The sequence below is a fragment of the Aythya ferina genome (assembly GCF_964211825.1).
Source record: "Aythya ferina genome assembly, chromosome: 1".
NCBI classification, from domain to species: domain Eukaryota; kingdom Metazoa; phylum Chordata; class Aves; order Anseriformes; family Anatidae; genus Aythya; species Aythya ferina.
In genome coordinates, this window is record NC_140296.1 from 156,033,934 (window position 1) to 156,057,420 (window position 23,487).

A 23,487-nucleotide genomic window follows, 5' to 3' on the forward strand; every position below is an offset into this window, starting at 1 on the left:
AGTTTACTAGCTGCCGTTAAAGAGGGACATTTATTGGGATAAAAGTGGATTGCAGGCTGCAACAAAGTTGCATGTGTCTTTCATTTAAAAGACACCGAGAGCTCTTTTTTTTTTTTTTTTTTTTTTTTTTTTTTCCTTTCTTTTTCCCTCCCCTAAGGCATTTAGTGCTTTTAAGGCATAGTTATAAACAAGCTGCCGAAACGCCAGCACACGGAGATGCGGGCGGTAGGGCCGGGGGGCAGGGAGAGGATCTGTTTCCTTGGGTCTGGAGCAGGCGTAGCTCTAAAAGGTGCAAGGGGGAAACGTGCCGCTTCTGCAAGGACACGCAGAGCTCACACCGCCTCCGAGCAGGCCGCCGGAACGGTTCCGAGCACCGGGGCCTGCCCCTCGCTCGGGCAATGCCGCCGTGCTGACCCCCACCACGGGCCTCCCTCGGCGCCCCTTCCCCTTCTCCGGGCTCCTACCTCCCCCTCCACCCCCTCGGTGCAGCCCCCCTCCGTCCCCAAAGCACCCGCAAGCAGCCTCAAATCCTCCAGCGTCCGCCTCTGCGCTCCCCCGCGCATCCCTCGGCGGGTCGGCCGCGGGCCGGGGGGGCCGAAGGGCGGCCGCCGGGGGGTGTCGGAGGAGGCCGCAGGGCCGCGAAACGGGGCGGAGGGGTGGGGGTGGCCGCCGGCGCTGCGGACTCATTGGGAAGCAAGGGCAGGTTGTGCCTGTGCGTGTGCGCGCCAGGCGATGCCTGCAGCTGCTTGATGGGGCGGTGGGGAGAAATCGCTCAAGCACGCACGTCTAGCTTTGCTCTTTCTCCAGAAAACAAAACAAAACAAAACAAAAACAAGCAAACAAACAAACAAACAAAACAAAACAATAACAACAACAAAAAACAGGCTAAAGATCACCTGAAGAAGGAGCTGGGAAGTACACGAGACCTGAATTGGCCTTCTCTTCACCTTTGGCTGGGTTCACAGGAGAGGTCTCTAAGAGTCTCAGCAGCCCTGGCTGGCCATTACCGCACCTACACTTGTACACTTCAACTGCTCATTAAAGCTTTGTTTCTTCTTCCACCACATGGGGGAAGGGCCCTTCAAACTCGTTTCTGAAATAGCTTTCATAGGACAAACTCGGGCCCACGATGCTGTAATACTGATCTGAACAGATCACAGAACTGTTTTTTACCTTACTCTAATGAATATGAGAGTAAGCTTTCTTTCACCAGGAAGCATGAAGCAAGTCTTTTGTGTAACTTGGGACTTTTCTAAATGTTCCTCCTCTCTCATCTGTGTTTTAAATCCTGTCCATGTGCAAAAGGACCAAGGAATTTAACATTTCAAAGCTCATACTTTGGGTGAAAACCACCCACTTTTTCAATATCCATAGAAATGCACGCATATACGGCTCATTTCTTTTTATTAGTTAAGATTCTGTTTTGTTACTTTCTGTTTTAACCGCCTCATGCACACACGCACACACCACACACACATGCACACACGCACATGCACGCAGAGGAGGACTGGAGGTCTTTTCGATAGCAGCCACATTCCCACATTCTCCTTCAGGCCAGCTTGTGAAGTGAGCGACTTTTGCTTTTAAGTTCCTCTATTCTCCATTCCCACTACACGAACAACACCCTCCAAATTTCTTTCTCTCTTCTACTTTAGGACCAAACTTCTGAGTTTAATAAAGAAGGAAAGCTGGTTCTTAATTTTACAGTTTCAGAGAGCAGGACTGCAGTTACCAGTTGGATCGATTAAAGAAAATTCTTTATTTGAGCGTATGTGCCCCAGAAGTTACCTTGCCATGATCCTCCCCGGGATTTGGGGGAAGAGGGAGGGCAACCCAGGATTACTCTTTTCAGGATCCCTAGAGAAATGCGAATACGTTGCAGAAGGGAAATGTCCTTTCCGTGTGCCGTCCCTCCTCCCTCCTTGTCTCCCCTCACCCTCCCCGCACGCCTGTGTGTGTTTGTCCGTCTGAAACGGATCTATCTGTCGAAAATGGGCCTGGAACTCCCTCCTGTGTTAGGATTAGGTCTTGGGGGACCTGGGGAGGAGTTACAATGCTTGCCTATTTTCATATTCATTAGAAATGGGAGGTTGCATAAGGATCCCTGCTGAGCTTCAAGATATAAAAGCAACTTCGGGTTCCCCCTTTCAAGACAAGACAAATCAAAGGTTCAGAGGCAAAACAGCTCCCTGAGCTCTGAAAGTCTTTCCCTCCCTCCTTCCTTCCCTCCTATCCACTCACCCGCTCTCCCTCCCCTCCTCACAGTCCAGCCTCTGTCTAGGGAAGAGGCTCTCAAGCAGCCTTAGATGATTATGGATTTTCTGAGCGAGAAGTTTGCCCTGAAGAGTCAGCCGAGCAAAAACAGTGACTTTTACATGGGAGCAGGAGGCACTTTGGAGCACGTTATGGAAACTTTGGACAATGAGTCCTTTTATAGCAAAACGTCAGGCAGCAAATGTGTGCAGGCCTTCAACCCTCTGCAAAGGGCTGAGCATCATGTGAGGCTGGACAGGACATCACCCTGCCAGGACAATAACGGTAAGTCTTCACCCCAGGGTTATTCTCGCTCCTCTGCTTCACCCTTCCTGGAGATGTGCTGGACAGTCTGGGGTTTCTCCTGCCCGAGGAGACCAGAGGCAGCCACGCAGTGCTGGCATGGTGCTGGCATGTGGGGTGCTACCAGGTAAATAATACTAATAACATATAAGGCCAATGGCAATGATAATGATAATAATAGAATTATGATAATAACAATCGTGATTACAACAACAACAGAAATGTTCTAAAAGCAGGAAAAGGCGACCGCTCGCTCGGAAGCCTTCTTTGCCGCTCAGTGCCGCCCCCCTGGCTGCTGCCCTCCCTCTCTGCCGGCCCCGGGCAGGGTCCCTCGGCTGTGCCCCCGGAGCACCGCGGCGCTGGGAGCGCAGCGCCGAGCAAGGGGCACGGCTCGCCGGCGGGGAGGAAAGGGACGGGAAGGAAAAGCGACCGAGATCGGGATCGGGATCAGGATCGGGACCGGGGTCGGGCTTCCCGCCCGTGCCGTTCCGGGGCTCGGGGCCGGCGTGCGGTGATCCCAGCTCCGGCTACAAACAGCGGCCGGGCGGGCTCCGCTTCCCCCCGGCAAAACTCCGGAAAACGCAGCCCTGGGGCTCGGGGACGGCGGCGTCGCGAGCACGGAATGCGCTGTCTCGGTGCGGTACCTGCACGGGATGAAACCCGAGGGTCGTTTGGTCACGTCTGGTTCTGCCCAGTAACGCTCCGCGGTTATAGGATTTACCTCTGTTATTGATATGATTTTTTTTGCTGTGCTACCGAATAATGCACAACAGACATAACGTGTGATTCTTCATACTGACTGAAAACGATTGAGATAATTCAAACGTCAGTGTATTGTTACTATAATAATAATAATAGTAATAATAATAATAATAATTAATTTTCTAGCTGTTCGACAAAGGAGAACGAGGAATGTTTTATTTTATATAGAGTTTATAAATCCTCCCATTATTCCACCATGATGTAATTCATGTTTAGAAAAAAAAAAAAATTAAAAGTTCATCCCAGCAGAGTCGGAAATACGGTTAAAATCAGCTGCAATAATGAGACTAACAATAGACTAACAATATCTTACATTTTTTTGACTTCATATAGGTATTGCTTTTTATATATATATATATATATATATATTGAGAACATCCTTTTTGGATGAAACAGTCTGTAAGAAATAATGACAGATTTCTGCAAGTGCAACTTCGAAAAACTGCAGAAAATTGATTTGCCCATTGAAGTTTTTCTTAATTAGCTCATTTAATGTGTGCCTTAGGGGCTTTGGGGCATTTCCTACCTATGTATGTATTGATGGTAAGTGTATAAAATTTCTGTTTTGTTCAAATCACCTCTGAGTGAAAGTAAAAAAATTATTAAGAATACGAGAAAAACAAACAAAAAACCCCTCCAAAGCAAGCCCCTTATCGCATGTTATATGACATATTTGTAAATTTTGGTTTCATTTTTTTTTTGTCTGTTTCTGGGATTAAAAAGAAAAAAAAAAGCCCGTTTGAATCTTGTAATTTACTGCATGATTATTTTTTTTTCACTGATGTGAGATACGTAAAAATAGAAAAATAGAAAACATTTTCATTTGTATTAAAAAGCTACCGAGAAATATTTCTTATCTCTACGACTCAGATTTTACATAAAGAGGAAAAGTTCCTGCGATCCCTATGCAAAGTATTTGAAACGATCTCTTTTAACAAGTTAACATTTTGCAGAAACTCTCTGCATTTTCTAACCATAACAAACTTAATTGGAAACAATTCCACTTTACAAGTCCAGGAGAAGATATGTGGAATCTATTGAGTTTGTAAAGTGAGGTTGATTTTCAGTTTCATTTGTTTCTTAATTTGTCAGTTTACAGCTATTTAGTTTACTCTAAAGTTATTCTGCATTTTCATAGAAATAGAGCGAGCTTTGTTTATCTGCTTCCAAGCTTAAAGTTACATTTGCCAATAGCTTTTTACCACTTATATGATAATCTGTTTTGGGCTAAGGCATCTTATCTGTGCAACTCAAGTTGAATCTGATTTCATGGATTATTACCTACTTTACTGGCAGAGTAATATATTCAAGTAGTCTCTTTATACTGAAAGATTTTATATGATATTTTTAGACACATTTTTTTAGTTTAAATTTAGTGATTTAGTACTTTTATTCTATTTGTCATTAATGCAGAGTCCTTTTCCTCCATCTCATATGGGAATACATGTAGATACAGGATCTGGTACTTGATGACACTGTTTTGTATGAAACTTTCAACCTAAAGCTCCCCTTTTAACCAGTTATTTCCCTCCCCCACCTTGTATACAGTGAACTATGGGATTACTAAAGTGGAAGGACAGCCTCTTCATGCAGAGCTGAACAGTCCCTTGGACAATTGCAACAGTCTCAGGATGTCTCCAGTGAAAGGGATGCAGGAGAAGGGGGAACTGGATGAACTTGGTGATAAATGTGACAGCAATGTCTCCAGCAGTAAGAAGAGGAGACACAGAACAACTTTTACCAGTTTGCAGCTGGAGGAACTGGAGAAAGTATTCCAGAAAACCCATTACCCTGATGTCTATGTAAGGGAACAACTAGCTCTGAGAACAGAGCTCACTGAGGCCAGAGTACAGGTAGGAACCAAATTCCAGCATTTCCATGGCAAGTTCTTCATTGTAAGAAGTGATAAGTGGCACTCCTGGGGATTGTGCAAAAGACCATAAAGCTAATGTAAATAGATGATTTTGCTTTATTTCTTTTTAGACATAAGCTGCTATATTACTGTGCTAAAATAATTTGTTCTTCTTATTATTTTTAATAGCTTGTGTTGCTGTTCTAGAAACTTGTTTAAAAGATAAGAAAATAATATCAATATGAAAGTAGTCTTCATCTTTGGTTGTTCTTTACTGTCAGAATTTTATGTAGTTTATGCATTCAGTGAATGCATAGTGTTAATGTGTAAAAATCCCATTAAAGAGATATGTTTTATGTAGTTCAGATGGTTGATGATGCAGAACTCTGCTGCAGAGTTTGTGTTGCAGTATGAAAAACAGAAATTTAAAAAGCAATCAAATTCCTTGTTTATTCCAAAGAGTAAGCAATGAAGCTGCACATATATAAATGTATGTGTGTGTGAATGCTTGTGTATGCGATTGCATGTGATGTCTGTGTATGGCAAAGACATAATCCTCTCATCTCATGTGAATGCTTAAAGCTAGCAAAATTGGGAAATGCGTTTGCTTGTTTTTAAACTTGAATACTCAACAAATAATGTTATTCTAATTTTTGGATCAATACATGCTGGTGGACATTAATTTCAGTGTTTGAGCTTTCTAACTGAAAGATGATTCATTCATTATGCATATGACTTTGATGTTTATGATTTATGACTTTGGATGTTTAATAAAAGAAGCTAGAATATCCAGGAAAAGCAACCCTTCCCCCATTAAGATAATCTCCCTTAGAAAAAGGTGTTAACTGCATTTTGCAAGTTCATCATGTTTTAAGAGATCTTCCCCGTTCTGTTAATACTCATCACTTCAGTTTAGGGAATAGGAGTCCTGTAGATTCATACCAACTGAGATTAATTCTTTTAATTTAGTGACTTGAATATGATAACAACTTCACAACTTGTAATTAAATGCATACATGCATATAGAGAAATAGACATCAGCGCACATACATACAACTGAAATTAAACCAGGATCACTTTCAGAAAGAAATCCCATTACTTAATTTTATAAATAAGTGTTCGTTTCATGTCTGTTCAACCAGATGGCATACACACTGTTGTCATCTGAAAACAGTCCAAAATCATCTGTCAGTTACATTGATACAACATCAGTGATGCCAATGGAACTTAGTTCAATAGCATTTTAACTCTTCGGGCTCTGTGCAATCCCTCTCCCTCTGAATTTGGGACAATTTTCCAAATACGACTTCTATTCATTAGGCTTTACTCATGACTTAAAAAAAAAAAAAAGAACAAACAAAACCAACCTTGCATAATGTTAAATTTCTTCTCTTACAATTGCATAATTCTGTAATCATGAGAAATACTTCAAGAATAAGTTAATAGGCAGAACAGGGAGAGGAGAATAAGACTTAAATTTGTCTTTTTTTTTTTTTTCCCTCACATTGTTCTCAAAGTTTTAGAATCTTCATATGCTAAAAGTATTAGAAACAAGAGAAAAAAATATTAAAACATAAATGTCTGCACCAGTCTTTCATATAATATCTACTTCTATTTCATTTACATATTTTCCCCTTTCTTAAAAGATAACCGATCTTTGCATTTCTCATACACTAAATATAAAGGGAAATGGTGATCATTTTTATCCAGAGTAGCAACAGTATTCCATCACAAGATTAAGCAATTTTAAAGGCCTTACATCATTAGAGGCAAGCATCTGGCAATGCAAGGATAACAAGCAGCAGATTTTTACATTACTTTGTGGAGGCAAATGGTTACTTTATCTCTGCCAAGAGTCAGTTTCTAGTAAAGTGATGTAAACAGAAACATTTTGGGGGATTGTCAAAGGAAAAAAAAAAGTGCTTTTCTTCTTTAGTCCCTATAAATTCAAGCAAATTGTTTGATTTAGTTTAGCAGGGTGATCAGCTGGATGCCTTACCCACATTTCCCTTCACTGCCATTTCATCAATATCCAGTTTAATATTTATTCTGCATACATGCAGAGAGAGCCAACCTGAACCTAATTTATCTAACTTGTTCCCTTTCCTGCTTCATGTCAGTGAAGTAATTGGCACCCATTTTAAGGAGATTGTCAAGGTCTTTTTTCAATGAAAGAGCCTCATTACTAAATTCCCTTAGTGTGTTCTTGGTGCCTCCTGTGGAGACAGGAGATTTTTTTTCCCCCTCTTTTCTTTTTGCTGAGCCTCAGGCATAATAAATAATACAAATTTACCAACAAGGTCCTTAACAATATATACTCAGCAGTTACATGCATGGGCCTTGCTTTGATTGCTGAGTGCATTTTAAAAGATTGCACATACTAAATTTGCCATGAGTCCTTGAGAATTAAAATAAACAAAATTATGCTCTGGTTGCTTAAGGAGCATCAAAATAAAGTTCTCCAAGAGATCAAGATAAAAAGTGAATTATAACAAATAGTGTTATTTTTAATATTCTACCATCAAGGATCAGAAACTCCCTCAAAATGATGTTCACAGGTGCTGTTTACCAAAAAATAATATTAAAAAAAAAAATCCATTAATATAGGCATCTGTTCAAATGGGTTCACCATTCATTTAAAAGGGAGACTAGTCAATGATATTGTTTCCATTAAAAAAAATAATCTGTTAATAGTGTGACTTCTTTTAAAAAAATCAAAATTAATTTGCTGAGCACTAAAGACTTAGTTATATATTACTTTCATAAAGGAACACATACTTGTCTTAGCAGTTTATTTAATTCAAGATGAGTCTTGAATTAAGACTCATCAAACTAAACTGTTGGAAAGAAAAAAATGTTGAAGACCATTGGATGATGACAGATACCAGTCAAAGCAAGAAATGTGCATATAATAAATTTTGAAATAACACACAATACCTAATTTATTATAGAACAGTTCAAAGGTTATATAAGCATCAAGAAGGCAACTTTTAGTTGACATGTAGACATTGTTTCAAAATGAAATTATGTTGTAATCTAAATGTAAAGTGTAATCTAAATGGAAGTGTTTCTTCCATTGTTGGAAACATAGATATTTCCTAATACAAATGTGAAAAATGTCACAGTAGTTTTAAACTGTCTATGATATCATGGTACTTCATCTTTCTTCTCTGTTAGCTGTAACCTTTGGTTACAGAAACTCTTTTCTGTAGCATTGACTTGTGCTAGCATTTCCTGCCTTTTTATTATAGCCCTTGATAAAGTCTACATGTACCTCTAGGAGACAGAGCACAGGTAGTCATATCAAGTCAGTGGTCTTGTGAAATTAAGAGAAAGTCTCTTTACAATGCAACTTGCTACTACTTGCAGATTTTTCATTAAAGAGCTGACTGGCAAAATTAGCACTACCTGATCATCTGATTATTCTTTTGCCTATTTTTTTTTTTCAAAGACAATAGATAGGAAGTAACATATTTTAACTTTTTTTTTTTTTTTTTTTTTTTTTTTTCAATATCTAGAGATAACTTAACACTGAGAAGATTAAATTTTAACAGGAACTACAGGAAATTCATGAACTTCCCTTTCCTAGATAGACAGTCATTTAGTCATTTCAGTCATTTTCAAAGCTGCTGAAATAGTCCTTTTTTTTTTTTTTTTAATGACTCTGCAAACTATGTAATTAAGTTTATCTTCATGATTATCTTCTTGCTTACTCTAGGTTTGGTTCCAGAATCGAAGAGCAAAATGGAGGAAAAGAGAACGTTACGGTCAGATCCAGCAAGCTAAGAGCCATTTTGCTGCCACTTATGATATATCTGTTCTTCCAAGGACTGACAGCTACTCTCAGGTATAGTGAAGACCAAGTATTGTTTTTGTTCTCTATTTATCTTCTCTTCCATTCCTAGGCATATATCTACACAGAGGATTGAAGAAGACTTTTCTGTGTTTAGTTTTTACTGTTCTTTAGACTCGTTGCTGGGAGATGAAATTGTGAACAACAGTTTTGACACCTAATATGAGTAACTAACTCTTAAAATACAAGTATTTTTTAAGGAATGATCTTAGGAGCTGCAGTTTCACATAAGCTATGTACTAAAAATTTTTGGCAGTATGGTTGTGTAGCTAATTATATTTTGCACATAAAATTACATGTGGATTTGATCTACATACACATTCTGGATGTAGTAGAAACCCACTGAGATTGACAGGTGATCTCTAAGTACCTTCCTTCTGATGTATTAAACACACACCATTACTTTAGAGACCTCAATAGACCATAGAATGTAACAAGTAACTAGCATTAAATTTTTTATGGTCACAAATGATCAGAATTGAATCTATACAGCTGGGAGAGGGAAGTGAGGAGACAATAAAGCTCTCCTGAACAATAGTAATTTGATGACTTTGTTCTTCCTCTTCCTCTTCCTCTTCCTCTTCCTCTTCTTCCTCTTCTTCCTCTTCTTCTTTCTCAGTTCTCCTTCATTATATAGTAATGTATTATTGTGTAATAAGATCTTAACCTTCTGTTTCTGTTCTCCAGTTCATTTTTTCTGTCTCGCGTTACAATCTGTCATTGTTTTCCTGCTTGTTTATTTCATTACATTGAATAGTTTTGTTTTGAAGCCATTGCTTTTCATGTCTCTTGCTTCCCATTGTTTTTACCATACAATTTAAAAAGAAAAGGCTCCAAAGTAAAATTGTTTTATGTGTCCTTGTGGCAAAGTAATTCCACTACTGTTGTCTTGGTTTTCAAGTTCATCAGGTAATAGGGTCTCTGTTAGTCTTAGGAATACACTCATATTCAAAAACATTATTGGTTCTGTCTATGTGGGCTTGTTTTACTCATGCTCTGCATTGGCTGAGTATGATTAGCTTTGGACCAAAGGTTTCAGGCCCATGTCTCCTCTATCCTACTTAATGTGCTTTACTTAGGAGGTTGAACACTAGGTTCAGTGTCTAAACCAGACCTGGCTTGTGTTCTAGTAGCTCAGAGTATGGTCACAAACATTTCAAACAGGGTGGAACGCATCATTCTACTTGTTAGTATTTATAATGTAACAGTGTATTAATGAAATTTACATCAGAAACTGTTGAATGATACTTGGAACTGTTCAGCCTGGAGAAGAGGAGGCTCAGAGTAGATCTTACCAACGTTTATAAATACATGAAGGGAGGGTGCAAAGAGGACAGTCCCAGGATCTTTTCAGTGGTGCCATGACAGAACAAGAAGCAATGGGCACAGACTAGAACACAAGATGTTCCGTCTAAACATCAGGAAACACTTCTTCACTGTGCAGATGATGCAACGCTGACATAGGTTGTCCAGAGAGGCTATGGTGTCTCCCTTCCAGGAAATCTTCAAAAACCACCTGGACATGGTGCTGGGCAATCTGCACTGGGTGTCTCTGCTTGAGAAGAGGTGTTCGGAGCAGATGATGACCTCCAGTGGTCCCTTCCAACCTCAACCACTATGTGATTCTATGATTCTGTGATATACTGTATGTTTAAGAAGGAGGACACAGTATGAGACCTACCTAAGTGGAAGTGTGTGTAAAAAACAAAAACAAACAAACAAAACAAAAACAAAACACCACAACACCAACAACCCAAATCACACGTAGGTGGTTTGACCTACAAAGACACATGCACAGACACTGGTAGATCTCACTTAAGGTGTCCAAATATCTTTAGAAGAAACTTCTGGCTTCTCTATGACATCATAACAGGTGAACAGTGATTTGGCATTCCCATCTCTGACTCAGTTTTCTAGACTGGATTGGCTGTCTCCAAGCTCTTGTATTTTTAACAGGACTTCATCTACAAACGTTCACCACAGTCAAAAGTTTTATTAGCAAAAAATAAGGAAATAAATAAGTCGTTGGTAAGCACTTAAAATTCTTGTCCAAAACTAAAAGTTCTTTTAAAAAGAAACATTTTCAAAAGATAGGAGAATATCACTAAAAAAAATCTACACCCAATGAAACGTCTATTCTGTACTTTCAGATTGTTAAAAATATGAGTGAATTCACAGCATTTTTATTTTTTTTTGGATTTGTTAAAGAATATCTTCCCTGGGCTGATGACACATCTAAGTTTCAGGCTGGCAAAACTTTCTATCACTGATTTATAAATTCTTAAATATAGGAGATTGAAATGGAAATGTTGATAGCATAATCTATATAAAGCATCTCTTAAATATATAGAAATATAAAATGTATACTCATTTATAAATATAGATGTGTATTACTCACCTGCAATGACAGACTGTAGATAAACAGATAGGCTCAAACATAATTAACTCTAGTCACCTGCAAGAGAAAGTTGTATTGTACCATAATGTATGAATAGGAACAAGGAGCTAAATGAAGTCCTCTGTATATTGTCTGTTTCAGTTGGATGCTTATATGCATAGTTTTGCTACATGATAAAAACAAGCCATCTTACTCCTCAATAAAGAATGTGGCTACCTTTCTGTATACTGCAATAAGAATTAGTATCAAGGCAAAAATCACAGAACAGCTAATGCAATTTCACGTTCTTACTAACCTACTGGTAATTCTTTGTAGTTTCACAGTCTTAAATCATCATGATCAGTAAAACCACATATATGGTTTATCATGAATATATAGCTTATTTCCAGTGAGAATACTTTATACTTATGTGAGAATACAATGAAAATCCATATTAAAAACACAATAGCCCTAAATTAAAATCTTTTGAACTAAAACATTTATAAGTGCCTTACTCAAAGGAAATTAATATATGATACATGATTTACCTATAAGTTCATTAATCTATTCCACAGAAAGTGGTACTCTGACAGAAAGGGATATTTAAAATTGTGGCCTGCATGTTTGGTCTTAGCATTACACAATGATTTCCCAGATCAATTCCATTACTTCAGTGCTCTGAGAATGCTCACAAGTGGAAAAAATATGCAAGAATGTAAAGCAAACCTTTTATTATTTTTTTTTAATTAATTATTATTTTTTAAATTTGTATTGTGTACAAGCTCTCTTATTGTGACACTGACATCACTAGAGATTAGATAGATTTTGCCATACTTTCAAATAACCAGATTTTCCTGGGGACTGTGGGATACAGGTTACTCAAGCTTGATTATGAGTCCCTTCCTAACATGGAGGAAAACAGACTTTTTTCTTGGCAAAAAATATAGGATGATGTTGAAAAAATGATAAAATCAAGCTGGGATATTTATTTACTGCTGTGTGGCAGAAGAAAAAATAATAAACGTGAATTTCTGGTGTGCATTATATGAATTTGCAGTCTGAAGATTTCTGCTTTGAGCCCCACCATGGATATGTTCCCAAAATAGACATCCAGCTTGCATTCCAGAAGAAACATCAGTCTCTTTTGCAGCCAACAGAGGGTGTGGAGACCCCTGCTTAGTCTCTTCATCAATTATCTTCCTCAAGTACAAATTAAGAACATGATGCTGCTCTAAAATGTATGTCTATATAAACCTGAAAGGTTTTTCTATGAGAAAATTATCTTTTCAACTTATTTCAGAGAGAAGGCTGGCTGTGAATTTTCTATAAGCCAATCAATTTTGCTATTAAATTACAAATTTTTATCTTCAAAAATAGTAATAAACATTTTTTTTCCTAGATCATATTTGTTTGTGTTGCTAATTCAGTTGCCCATTAATTATTTTTACAGCATGTGGACTTAAGGTGCTGCTTATTGTGCAAAATTATTGCTTAGTTGTCTGTCAAGAACTTAACTAAATTGTCCAAATTCTACACAAAAACATCTCCCATTAATTATATTGGCAACACCTGGATTGCAGGGGAGGATAGTTAGCAGACTATTTTGGGACAATAATCTGTTATTCACCTGAAATTTCCAGGCCTTCTGTGACTACTGTTGGAAAATATAATAATGGAAGAACCAAATAGAATTAAGTTAAATGGCAAGAGGTAAAGCAAGCATTAGTTGACGATTTCTAAACGCTAGATGTTTTAATGTCAGAAATATCATAAAGTTTATAAGACTTCACTCAGGAAAACTATTTAACTTATGACAAAATTATGCTGAAAAATAGATTTTCTAGCACAATACTTTTCATTAATTTTAGTAAAAGGTTTCTGTTTAATTAGTTTCAAGTTTCTCTTTTGGATATTATACATTGTAGTCAAAATAATTTATTGGTTAAAACCATTATCCAAGACGCTTTGTACTTCATTAGTCAGCAATATTCTTCTGATGGTATGAAAGCTAAGAGAATGCATCCTAAGAAGAGGAAAATGAATGCAGATTCAGCTTGCCTAAGTAAATATTAGTAAACAAGTGATACTTAATTTGGTCAGCTAAGTGTAATGTCTAGTATTACTTAAGATGTATTGGGATATCTGAGACACTGTTATGGTGTTGACAAACAAGACTTAAAAGAAACAAGCACCATTCAGGGGAGGTAGTTGCTGGTCAGATAGATCTAGACACTTGTGTTTAGGAAATTTAATCAAAGAGACTTTTATAACAGAACTTGGTTCCGTTTAGAAGTAGGTGAAAATCTGGTCAATGAAGTAGTCTATTCCTAAAGTAGGTATAAAATAAGTAAGGCAATCTCTAAATATGTATTTTTTTCTCTGTTGCCTAGTTCAGATGCAGACATCTACAGATGTCTTTGATGGACATATGTATTTTGTGTTGGGAAAGGAACAACAAAATGGTTGCTTCTTACTTTATTGGTCTTGACCACTTTTGGTGTACTGTGCCCTGTGAGAAGGCTAATGTTACAAAGGCTGACTTTGTCAGATTCAAGACCTCAGTATGAGAAGTACAAAGGTACCAGCAAACCTGAGATAAACTAATCTTTATCCCCTCCTTATTTTCCTGAGTGAAATTTGATCAAAAGCCTATATTATTATCTGTAGACCTCTAGCTTTCCCTGTAAAAGTTAAATTTAATTTATAGTTATACTTATATATAAGTGTATGTAGAGGTAAGTGAAACATCATGTAAATAAACAGCTGCATTAATTTGTGCCCTTGAAAAGCAGACATAAGGGGCAACATTATATATCTCCACCCCACTTGTTCCCTTCCTACACTTCACTTCTTTTCCTCTTGTTCTCTGAATCTGGTTCACCTGTCATTGTCCTTCAAAGTTCCTCTGAAATGTTTTATCTTTTCAAACTGTTATACTTTTCATGCACTATCACATGTGAAATTTGTTTGTTCATTCAAATTTACTTGATAATGTAGGCAAGAGCTGGACAGAACTTAACTTACTTTCATGGAAAATCCAGCGTAGTGTAGATGGGAATCCTAAAAGAAGGCAAAAACATTTTAAAGATATTGGAACTGCAGAGATACAGGATGGAGGGTGCAGAAAGAAGGGAGAATGTTGAAATCGCACACACACACACACACACACACAAAAAAAAGAGTGAAGATTCTGAAGTTTACATTCCATCCATGATAAAGATAAATCAAATTAAATATGTTGAAGAGCATGGCATCACATGACTTGTTTTGGCAGCAGAAGTGTGTAGAAGTGGTATCAATATACATGTGTTTTGTACTAAGCCCTTGGATCATCATTACAGTTCTGCTCTAGCCTTAGTACATATGGGTAATTCTCATTAGCAATAATCAAAGTTACATGCACCAATTAAATTTTTCATATGGCATGCATTAGACACCACATGTTATTTGACTTAAAAATTCTTTTAACTGTAGTAGACATAAATGACAGTTAATCATGATAGTTCATTAAGGCTATGGGTACACTGATTAAGTAGGAGTAGATGTGGTAGACATATCTCAGCTATCTTCAAAGAAGCTTTACAATATACTCATGCTGTCTAGCTGTGACAGCATGGAGCTCAGGCTGGGCCACCACCTGGGTAGTATGTTTCTTGGCACAAATGTGCTGACTGTTGCACTGCTGTGGCTGATCTTTCAACAAGAGTAACACTTCTCATCTTTTTGGGTGGTGTCTGTTCCACACAAAGTAGTTTGTGCACAGTGCTTTTATTTTTTCTTGATTCTAAACCACTGTATGTTGTGAGACTCCTCAGAGTCTCAACTTTGAGTGACTTTAGCTGGGGGTTATTTATTTACAAGGCAAATTCTTTTTTTTTTTTTTTTTTTTTTTTAAGACAAAAACTTCTTTTAAATGTTATTTTCAAGTACGAAGTATTGTGTTTAACTGTATCATAGATGTGAAATGTAACTAATTCTTATTGTAACTGACCCTAAGACTGCAGTAGCAAGAGGTTACAGTTTATCTACAAAACATCTTGTACTAGAATTAAAACTTGATAACTTTTCAAATCCTGCATTATTTTGCTTTTTGGCAAACTGGTTAAACAGTGAAGATTTTATTTATTTAGTTAGTTAGTTTTACCATATGTAAGGCTGATGTGGACTGAACAGAAATATCTTCTATTTTATAGCTGTATCATTAAGCTTCTGGCTTACAAGATCCAACTTGTATTTTATGGACTTATTTGAAAATGGTGTGCTGCAGCTCTCATATGAACCTGAACCCAACAGAGTACAGCTGATCTTCACATGCTCACTAGGTCCAGTGGCTCTGCTAGTGTAAAGAGGATCACAAATTACACCAAGAAGTATTTTGTCTAGATCAAAATTAAAAAGTCAGTGTGAGTGTGGTGGTTCCAAAGCTAGTCATTGAATCTCTGTAGCTGGAGATATTAAAAATTTGATTGGATAGGACCTAAGTAACCTGATCTAAATTCAAAGTTAGCTGTAGGCAGGTGTGTGGAATAATAATACCAGAGGCTCTTTTCAGCCTAAATTGTTCTATGAATTGATGATTCTGCAAACTCAGGATGTACAGGCAAATCTCTGCCCATACTTTCAGTATTTCAAAAACAAACAAACAAATAATAATAAAAAAATGTAGTAAGTGACAGGCCAAATTAGTTGTGCTGATGGACTGGGAACAGCCTACAGATTATAAATTGTAAACTAATAGTTTTGAGCAGTTTTAATGGCTATTGAATTTAATCTGCCTAAGTAGCCCCCTGTGCAAAACCAGGTTTCAGATTTTCTGTCAGGGCAAGGACTGTTTTTTCACATGAAGAAAGAAGGAGTGACACAAGTTTACCATTCATACATTATTTTTTTTTTTCTATCGTCTGCATGTTTTCTATAGTTAGATGGATCCTTAAATGTTGTCTTCCTTGCTATGTCCAGGAACATCCTAAGAACAGAGCCAATGGGTATTATCTAATTAGTATAATAATAACAATAACAGTAATAAACTATTGGAATGGTAATCTAATAAAATAATATAGCACAAATAATATATATTTATTGTGTCATACAATAATAACAATTTAATATCTAGAGATCTTAATAGTGATGCCTCTTATTTATTTATTTATTTTTTAATCATGTGAAGCACTAAAACATATCCACTCAAATAGTAGCTGTGTATGGTTATGTGTGGTTGTCTGTTGGGAAGAGACTCTGGTCTGGATAGGCATGGGAATAAAACACCAGAAAATTAAAATATAATGCAGCACCAAAACAAACAAACAAACAAACAAACAAAATTAAATATAATACATTTGGTAATGGGAGAACCAAAACTAGGTAAGTGATAATAAAAGTCAGAAAATTTGAAAAATGAGTTTATGTGACTTCTCTGCATGATGTATAAGAAGACCAAAGTTCTAGGAACTTGGCATTTTAGAAGAAAAAAGCAATGAAACTAAGAAGGATGACCTATTACCTCAGCTAATTTCCCTCTTCAGTGTCAAGCAGAAGGTCATATGCTTAGGAAGTGACATCATAACTATGTTAACAGCCATAACTCTCCAGTTATATTCTTGTCACAACTTTGAAATCCTATTTTTTTTTTTTTTTTTTTAGTTCCTATTGGGAAGGGTGCATGCATGTATGTGTGTGTGTATAAAATATACAGTAGGTAAATATATTGAAGGGTTCTGGTAATTTCATGGTAACCACAAGAGCAAAGCTCAAGTTGTTTGTGATGTTAACAGAAACCAGAGATGTGCTGCATGTATAGGCTCATTCACAGTCTCTGAATTGCCTTTTATATAGTTCATGGATCACACAAGAGCTTAAGAGGAAAAATATTTTCTTTAAATTCATGTACATAATGTCCTTTTTCCTTCCAACATACCAGAAGAAGGCCTGATAATTTTGACTTATTGTAAAGCATTACTATATTTATTTTTAATACAGGAATATCTTTTGCACCTAGATTTCTCTGTAAGTCATTTATCCTTGCTGAGAAATGAAAATCTAATATCAAAAATGAAGTCACTCAACTACTAAAATTAATGGAAATTTAATATGACTGAAACATAGTTCTGAAAACTGTAACTGTCTCTTGAAAGAAGATGTAAAACTCTTCTAACATCTTAAATAATTTCTGAAGTTCTGAAGTTAACTCATTTGGATTCCCTCCTCTAATGAAGAAACCCATGGCACCACTTTGAAAGTTTTAGCAATGAAAGCTGCTCACATATTTCTTTAACAAGACATTGATATATTTTAGGATTTGTGGCTGAATTTTGTCCTCATTTATACCTGTGCAAGCACACGGAAGTTAAATTAAAAGAGATTTGTGTAGGATAAAAATATGAGAATAACTGGTGGTACTAAACTTAGTTTGCTGCAAAAAAATTAATAGAAATATGTAAAGAAAGGGTGATTTTGTGATACCTCCAGACCTCATAGGTTATTGAGCACTTTCAAAATGAGCCTCTGAACCTTCTGAAGTCTTCCCACCATGACCACATTAAAAGCAAAATCATGTGGACTTCCATTTGAACAGTTTATTTTTAAAAATATTCTTCCAATAATTTTATCTCTGCAATCTGGGCAACTGCAGAATTTGGGATAGGGTTTCTTAAGAAGAAATCTGAGTACGTCAGGTAAATAAAACTTTGTCCCTTGTGAGTTAGCTCTGGGGGTGATGAGCTCCTTCAGAATTAGCTCCTGTATTAGAAGTTGCATAGATGCATTAGTCTCTCTCTGGACAAATTCATCCTGTTGTGAATGTTTTGAGACTAATAATTTGGCCTGAAAACACCATCAGAAAGAATGGTGTTTTATGTGCATCTGTTTGAAATATATGTTTTTTTTATATATATATATATTTCTTGGATTCATTTTAAAATGTATCATCTCTGTTTTCCAATTCAGCAAAGCAAACTGGAGGGAAACAGCATGGATATAATAAGAATGGGTGATTTGTTCTGTAAAAAGAAAGGGAAAGAAAACCCCAACAGTTGCTTAATCTGTCACTGCTGCTGCAAGAAATGTACATATAACCACAAAATACAAAAAAGTACAACTAAAAGATTCTAGTGTTCCTGTACAAAAGAAAGGCACGATTTTTGAATGGATGACTGTGTTTCTGCTTTTGTCAGTTCATGATTGAAACAGAGTATGCGCAGTTTGGGCTTTCAAGAAAAGCGAAAGATATTCTCAATCTTATAGGTTGTCACCTGCTATCTTCTTGATTACTTTTCTTTGTACTCTAATCATGCTTCATATGGCTCCAAAATCCCTCCTTCAAAAAAAAATTTGCAAAGGCAGTAAGCCTTGGATGATCTCTCAGTTGCCATACACTTAACTAACATGTTTTCCAGCTCTTTCAGGGTACTTATTTTCTTTTTGTCAGCATCTGTAAATTCTCACACTCTGCAAAGGATGTGAGAAAACTTCCAGGCAAAAGGATACTCAGGAATCCTTGAATCCTGAGCCATAAAACATGTACTGCTGTCTTTGGGAATATTGTGTGTGACTCGTTTGTGCAACAAACGAGGAGTCACTGAGGGAGCTGGGCTTGTTCAGCCTGGAGAAAAGGAGGATCAGGGGCGACCTTATTGCTCTTTATAAGTACATTAACGGAGGCTGTAGTGAGGTGGGGATTGGTCTATTCTCCCATGTGCCTGGTGACAAGATGAGGGGGAATGGGCTGAAGTTGCAGCAGGGGTGTTTTAGGTTGGATATTAGGAGGAACTTCTTTACTGAGATGGTTGTGAGACATTGGAATGGGCTGCCCAGGGAAGTGGTGGAGTCACCATCCCTGGAAGTCTTTAAAAAATGTTTAGATGTTGAACTTAGTGATATGGTTTAGTGGAGGACTTTTAGTGTTAGGAGGTTGGACTTGATGATCTTGAGGTCTCTTCCAACCTAGACAATTCTGTGATTCTGTGAAACTTTCATAACCAAGGCAGTGGTTTAAATAGGTCCAGACGTTATATGTACTCCTGAGATAAACCATCTGTTCTCCGAGAACTAAAATACAAAATAACATTTCTGATTATAAGTCAAAACAGACTGAGGTAGCTAAGGAGTACTGAGGCAGCTGAAGATCATGTCAAGCTGTGGAGGGTCTCTTCTGAGCCAATGTCTGAGAGTGTTCTAGAAGTTGAAGCTAGGAGGCAAGAATGGGTATGTTATTTCTTTTTTTTTTTTTTTTCAGCCTAGAGAAGAGGAGACTGAGGGGATATCTTATATTGGTCTGTAGATTCCTCACAAGGAGAGCAGAGGGGCAGACTGATCTCTGCTCTCTGTGGACAGCGAAAGGACCCAATGGAATGGCATGGAGCTGCGACAGGGGAGGTTCAGTCTGGGTGTTAGGAAAAGGTTCTTCACCAGGATGGTGGTTAGGCAGTGGAACAGCCTCCCCAGGGCAGTGGTCACAACACTGAGCCTGTTCAGTAAGTGTTTGGAAAATGCTTTCAGACATAGGGTCTGATTTTTGGGTGGTCCTATGAGGACCACGCAGTTGGACTCACTGATACTTTTGGGACCCTTCCAGCTTGGGATATTCTATGGTTCTGTGATTCTATGAAGAGTTCTGAAACTCTCACTGGAGTCTCTCTCCTCCTGTAGATCTCAGAAGGCCCAAAGGAAGGAGGAAAAATTCTCGGTCACCTCCCCCAGACACTTTATTCACTCCATTACCTCCCAACAGATCACCTAAAATATGCAGAAGATGCCAGAGGTGCGCCCAATTAGCTGTGCGTATGTGTATGTTTGGAAAGGAAAGCTGTATTTATGTGAGTGGGTATGTTAGTGTGTTTATGCATGTATGTGTAAACAAGGAGACTGGGCAGACCAAGAGTTTGGGAAGACATTGCTACCCTGACTTTCCTTCAGTCCTCTTCAGGAAACCAAGATGAAGCATTTGCTGGTTCTTTTCTACTGCCGGAACTGCCAATGAGCCCAAATTAGTTTGCCAGCTCCTGATGACATCTACTAATGCAACAGTTTGAAGTACTAACTTTTAAAATAAGAATCTAATTACCTCATCCTTTCTATCTGCACTAGATCTTAGCTAGATGAGTTCGGTGAACTATAATTTATCTCTTTACTTGTTGGTGGTTTGGTGGGTATGTGTTGTTCCAAAGTAATAGGACAATGGGAAAATAACCCTCAGAATTAGAAACATTTTTTTCAGTCTGTGTGTGACTCATAATTTATTACTTCCACTGACCTCAAATTTGGCAGGAAAAAAAATTCAGCTACAGTGATAACCTACACATATTAAAGCCAAAATTCCTTTTTTTAATGCATTTGGAATGTGACGACAAAATTAAGTCTGAAGTGAGAGTTCACTTTATAGTGTTAACCGAAGAATAATTGCAATTACTCCAGTGTATAGCAGAGAAAAAAGACGTGGGCTCTATCCCAATGCAGCAGAGCAATGGCATACTCAACAGAAAACAAATTTTTCAGAAAAAAAAAAATCACAAAAGAAAAGGATATAGAATATGGTATAGGATATAGAAAAAGGATTCTGAACTGCAAATGATGGTTACAAATGCCTTGCATCATGATGTTTTCTGGTCTACTGCAGTTTGTAGTTTGTTTTTTTTTTAAAGTCAATATTTAGGAAAAAGATATAAGTAAAAGCGGAGAAGAAATAATTACAAAAAAAAAAAAACTACATAGAAAATTGGTGAGTGCATGTGAGAAGTGACTGAGGAAGTCACAGTTTGCCAGAAAGTATATCCATACAGTTGTGATGTAGAAATATAAAGAGCAGGGAATTAAAAAAGATAGTGTAGCTGCTGTGTGTGAAGTTTGATTAAAGCCAAGTGAAGAGGACAGAAGAAAAAATGCACAGTCACAGATAATGATGGGAACCTACTTGTGCCAGGCCTTGAAAAACTTTTTGTATGTTCATCTAGTAATAAACATGTGAAAAATACCTATGTATAGTATCTATTCATAGATGATAGGAGAAGTCCAGAGACTCAGAATGAAGCTTTAAGTGCCTGCCAAGTATAGAAGGCATTACACATCAAAGCATGAATACATGGTTACTCCAGATCTTCAGCAGACATTGCTGGTAACCACAAAGTTTGTCTCCTTGACTGTCATGGAATATTTTCCAGGGATGTACAGCACAGCCTGTTAAGTCTGAGAGCTGAAAAAGAAATGTCCTCAAGTATAATTTCATATAAAACTATTATGAAAAGAATTTTTGTCTTAAAGCTATTTTTGAAACAACTTCAGGAAAAAAACTCTTGGATATATTATTAACAACCATGCTTAGAATTTATGGTTTAATTTGCTTTAAAGTCATTTGCAGTGCTACACAAGATTTAATATTAATTTAATATTAATTTAATATTAATTTAATATTAATTTAATATTAATATTTAATATTAAATTAATATTAAATTAATATTAATTTAATACTTATTGGGCTTTGTAGCTAAAGAAAGCCTACTTTGTTTTGTTCACAATTTTACACTGTTTCCTACCATTATATTAAAAATGAATTCTGTTGAGGGGAAATTTTTATCATGAATACAGCTATGGTACTGTATACTCTTGACACCTTTTCTTCAATGGCAATTGTATGCCTTCCCTAATTCCACTGACTGGCTGGGCTGATGGCATCCTGAGGTTCAATGGTAAACATCCAGGACAGACTCACAGAGAAAATGGATGACAGAGTAGGGAATATGATTTAGCAACCCCAGCTCCCAGGTGATGATAGTGATCCATATAGTGTCTTCATAGTATGTTTTTAACAAGATTGCAGAGAACTAGATACGTAGTTGCATGTTTTTGAACAGAACTAGTTATGGATGTACTAAATGAAGCCAAGTAATGCAGAAAACAAAAGGTGAAATATCTAAATTTAATCTTGTTCATTTTATATGTTCCAGATTCAGAACAATCTGTGGGCAGGGAATACAGCTAGCGGTTCTGTGGTTACTTCCTGCATGCTACCACGAGATACTTCCTCCTGTATGACACCTTATTCCCATTCACCCCGGACAGATTCTGGATACACAGGCTTTTCAAACCACCAGAACCAATTCAGCCATGTGCCCCTCAATAATTTTTTCACTGACTCTTTACTTTCTGGGACAACCAATGGACATGCTTTCGAAACCAAGCCGGAATTTGAAAGGAGGTCCTCCAGCATTGCAGTTCTACGGATGAAAGCCAAAGAGCATGCTGCCAATATTTCCTGGGCCATGTAAAATAGCAGTAACTTTTGGTTTTCTTTTTACTTATTTTTTTTTCTTTTGCTTTTGTTTGTTTGTTTGTTTTGTTTATAGCAAACTGAAAACATTTTAATTTTGCATATTTAAAGGACACAAAAATAAGCTGCTGTGTGTGGAATGATAGAAATCACAATATACATGGTCTGCTTTAAAAAAAAAGAAAAAAAAAAGCAATATAATATTTAACAATAAAACATAAGAATAAACCAAATAGATCTACCATGCATCAAGCTCAACAAGCCATTATATATATATATATATATATATATATATAAACATGTTTTGTTTTACCAGTTGATGAAATGTGATTATAGAACCTCAAAAAAGAATAAACCTATTAAGAAAACTTGTCTACTCCATTGGTTTTTATCAGTCCTCTAGGCAAAATTAATACTTTAGAAATGAATACTCCATCAGGGAAGAACTCTGTAAAGGAAAATAAATTTATTAGACAAAAGCCATGAGGTAAATCTCTAAACACTCCATGCAGAGAAGGAAATATATGATCATTTATGTTGTAGGTGAAATCTGTAGACCTGACTCTCTCAGCACTGTGCTGCTGCTCTTAGAGAGCTCACTGGACAACTGTTGTATTAGTGCACAATGAAAAGAGAAAGTTTTTATTCTCTTTATTTTATGAACCTGAGTGTATTCCTATTAAAGATAACAAGATTTTTAATGAAGATATCACTAAAAGCAGGATCACACTGATTAATGGTGTTTCAAAGAAATGCACAGGTTGTGTGCATTAGTGTTTGAATAAAATCTTTAACATTGCAGATAGAGTATCTTGAAACTTAGGTGACAA

General features: G+C 37.0%; 1 protein-coding gene across 1 annotated transcript; it reads left to right on the forward strand.

Moving 5' to 3' along the window:
• Positions 1-2,185: 2,185 nt before the first annotated feature.
• ALX1 (ALX homeobox 1) lies at positions 2,186-22,657 on the forward strand. The gene is made up of 4 exons (XM_084506163.1): positions 2,186-2,538; positions 4,867-5,171; positions 8,889-9,017; positions 22,335-22,657. Exons 1-4 carry the CDS (start codon positions 2,307-2,309, stop codon positions 22,653-22,655), a joined length of 987 nt encoding a protein of 328 aa, XP_084362289.1. The 5' UTR covers positions 2,186-2,306; the 3' UTR covers positions 22,656-22,657.
• Positions 22,658-23,487: the final 830 nt, after the last annotated feature.

What these genes read in the sequence shown, in the direction of transcription:
- ALX1 (XM_084506163.1), top strand. Translation starts at nt 2,307, where the DNA reads ATGATTATGGATTTTCTGAGCGAGAAGTTTGCCCTGAAGAGTCAGCCG. An exon ending in ACCCTGCCAGGACAATAACG is followed by an intron (nt 2,539 to 4,866) that starts GTAAGTCTTCAC and finishes CCTTGTATACAG; the next exon opens with TGAACTATGGGATTACTAAA. An exon ending in GGACTGACAGCTACTCTCAG is followed by an intron (nt 9,018 to 22,334) that starts GTATAGTGAAGA and finishes TATATGTTCCAG; the next exon opens with ATTCAGAACAATCTGTGGGC.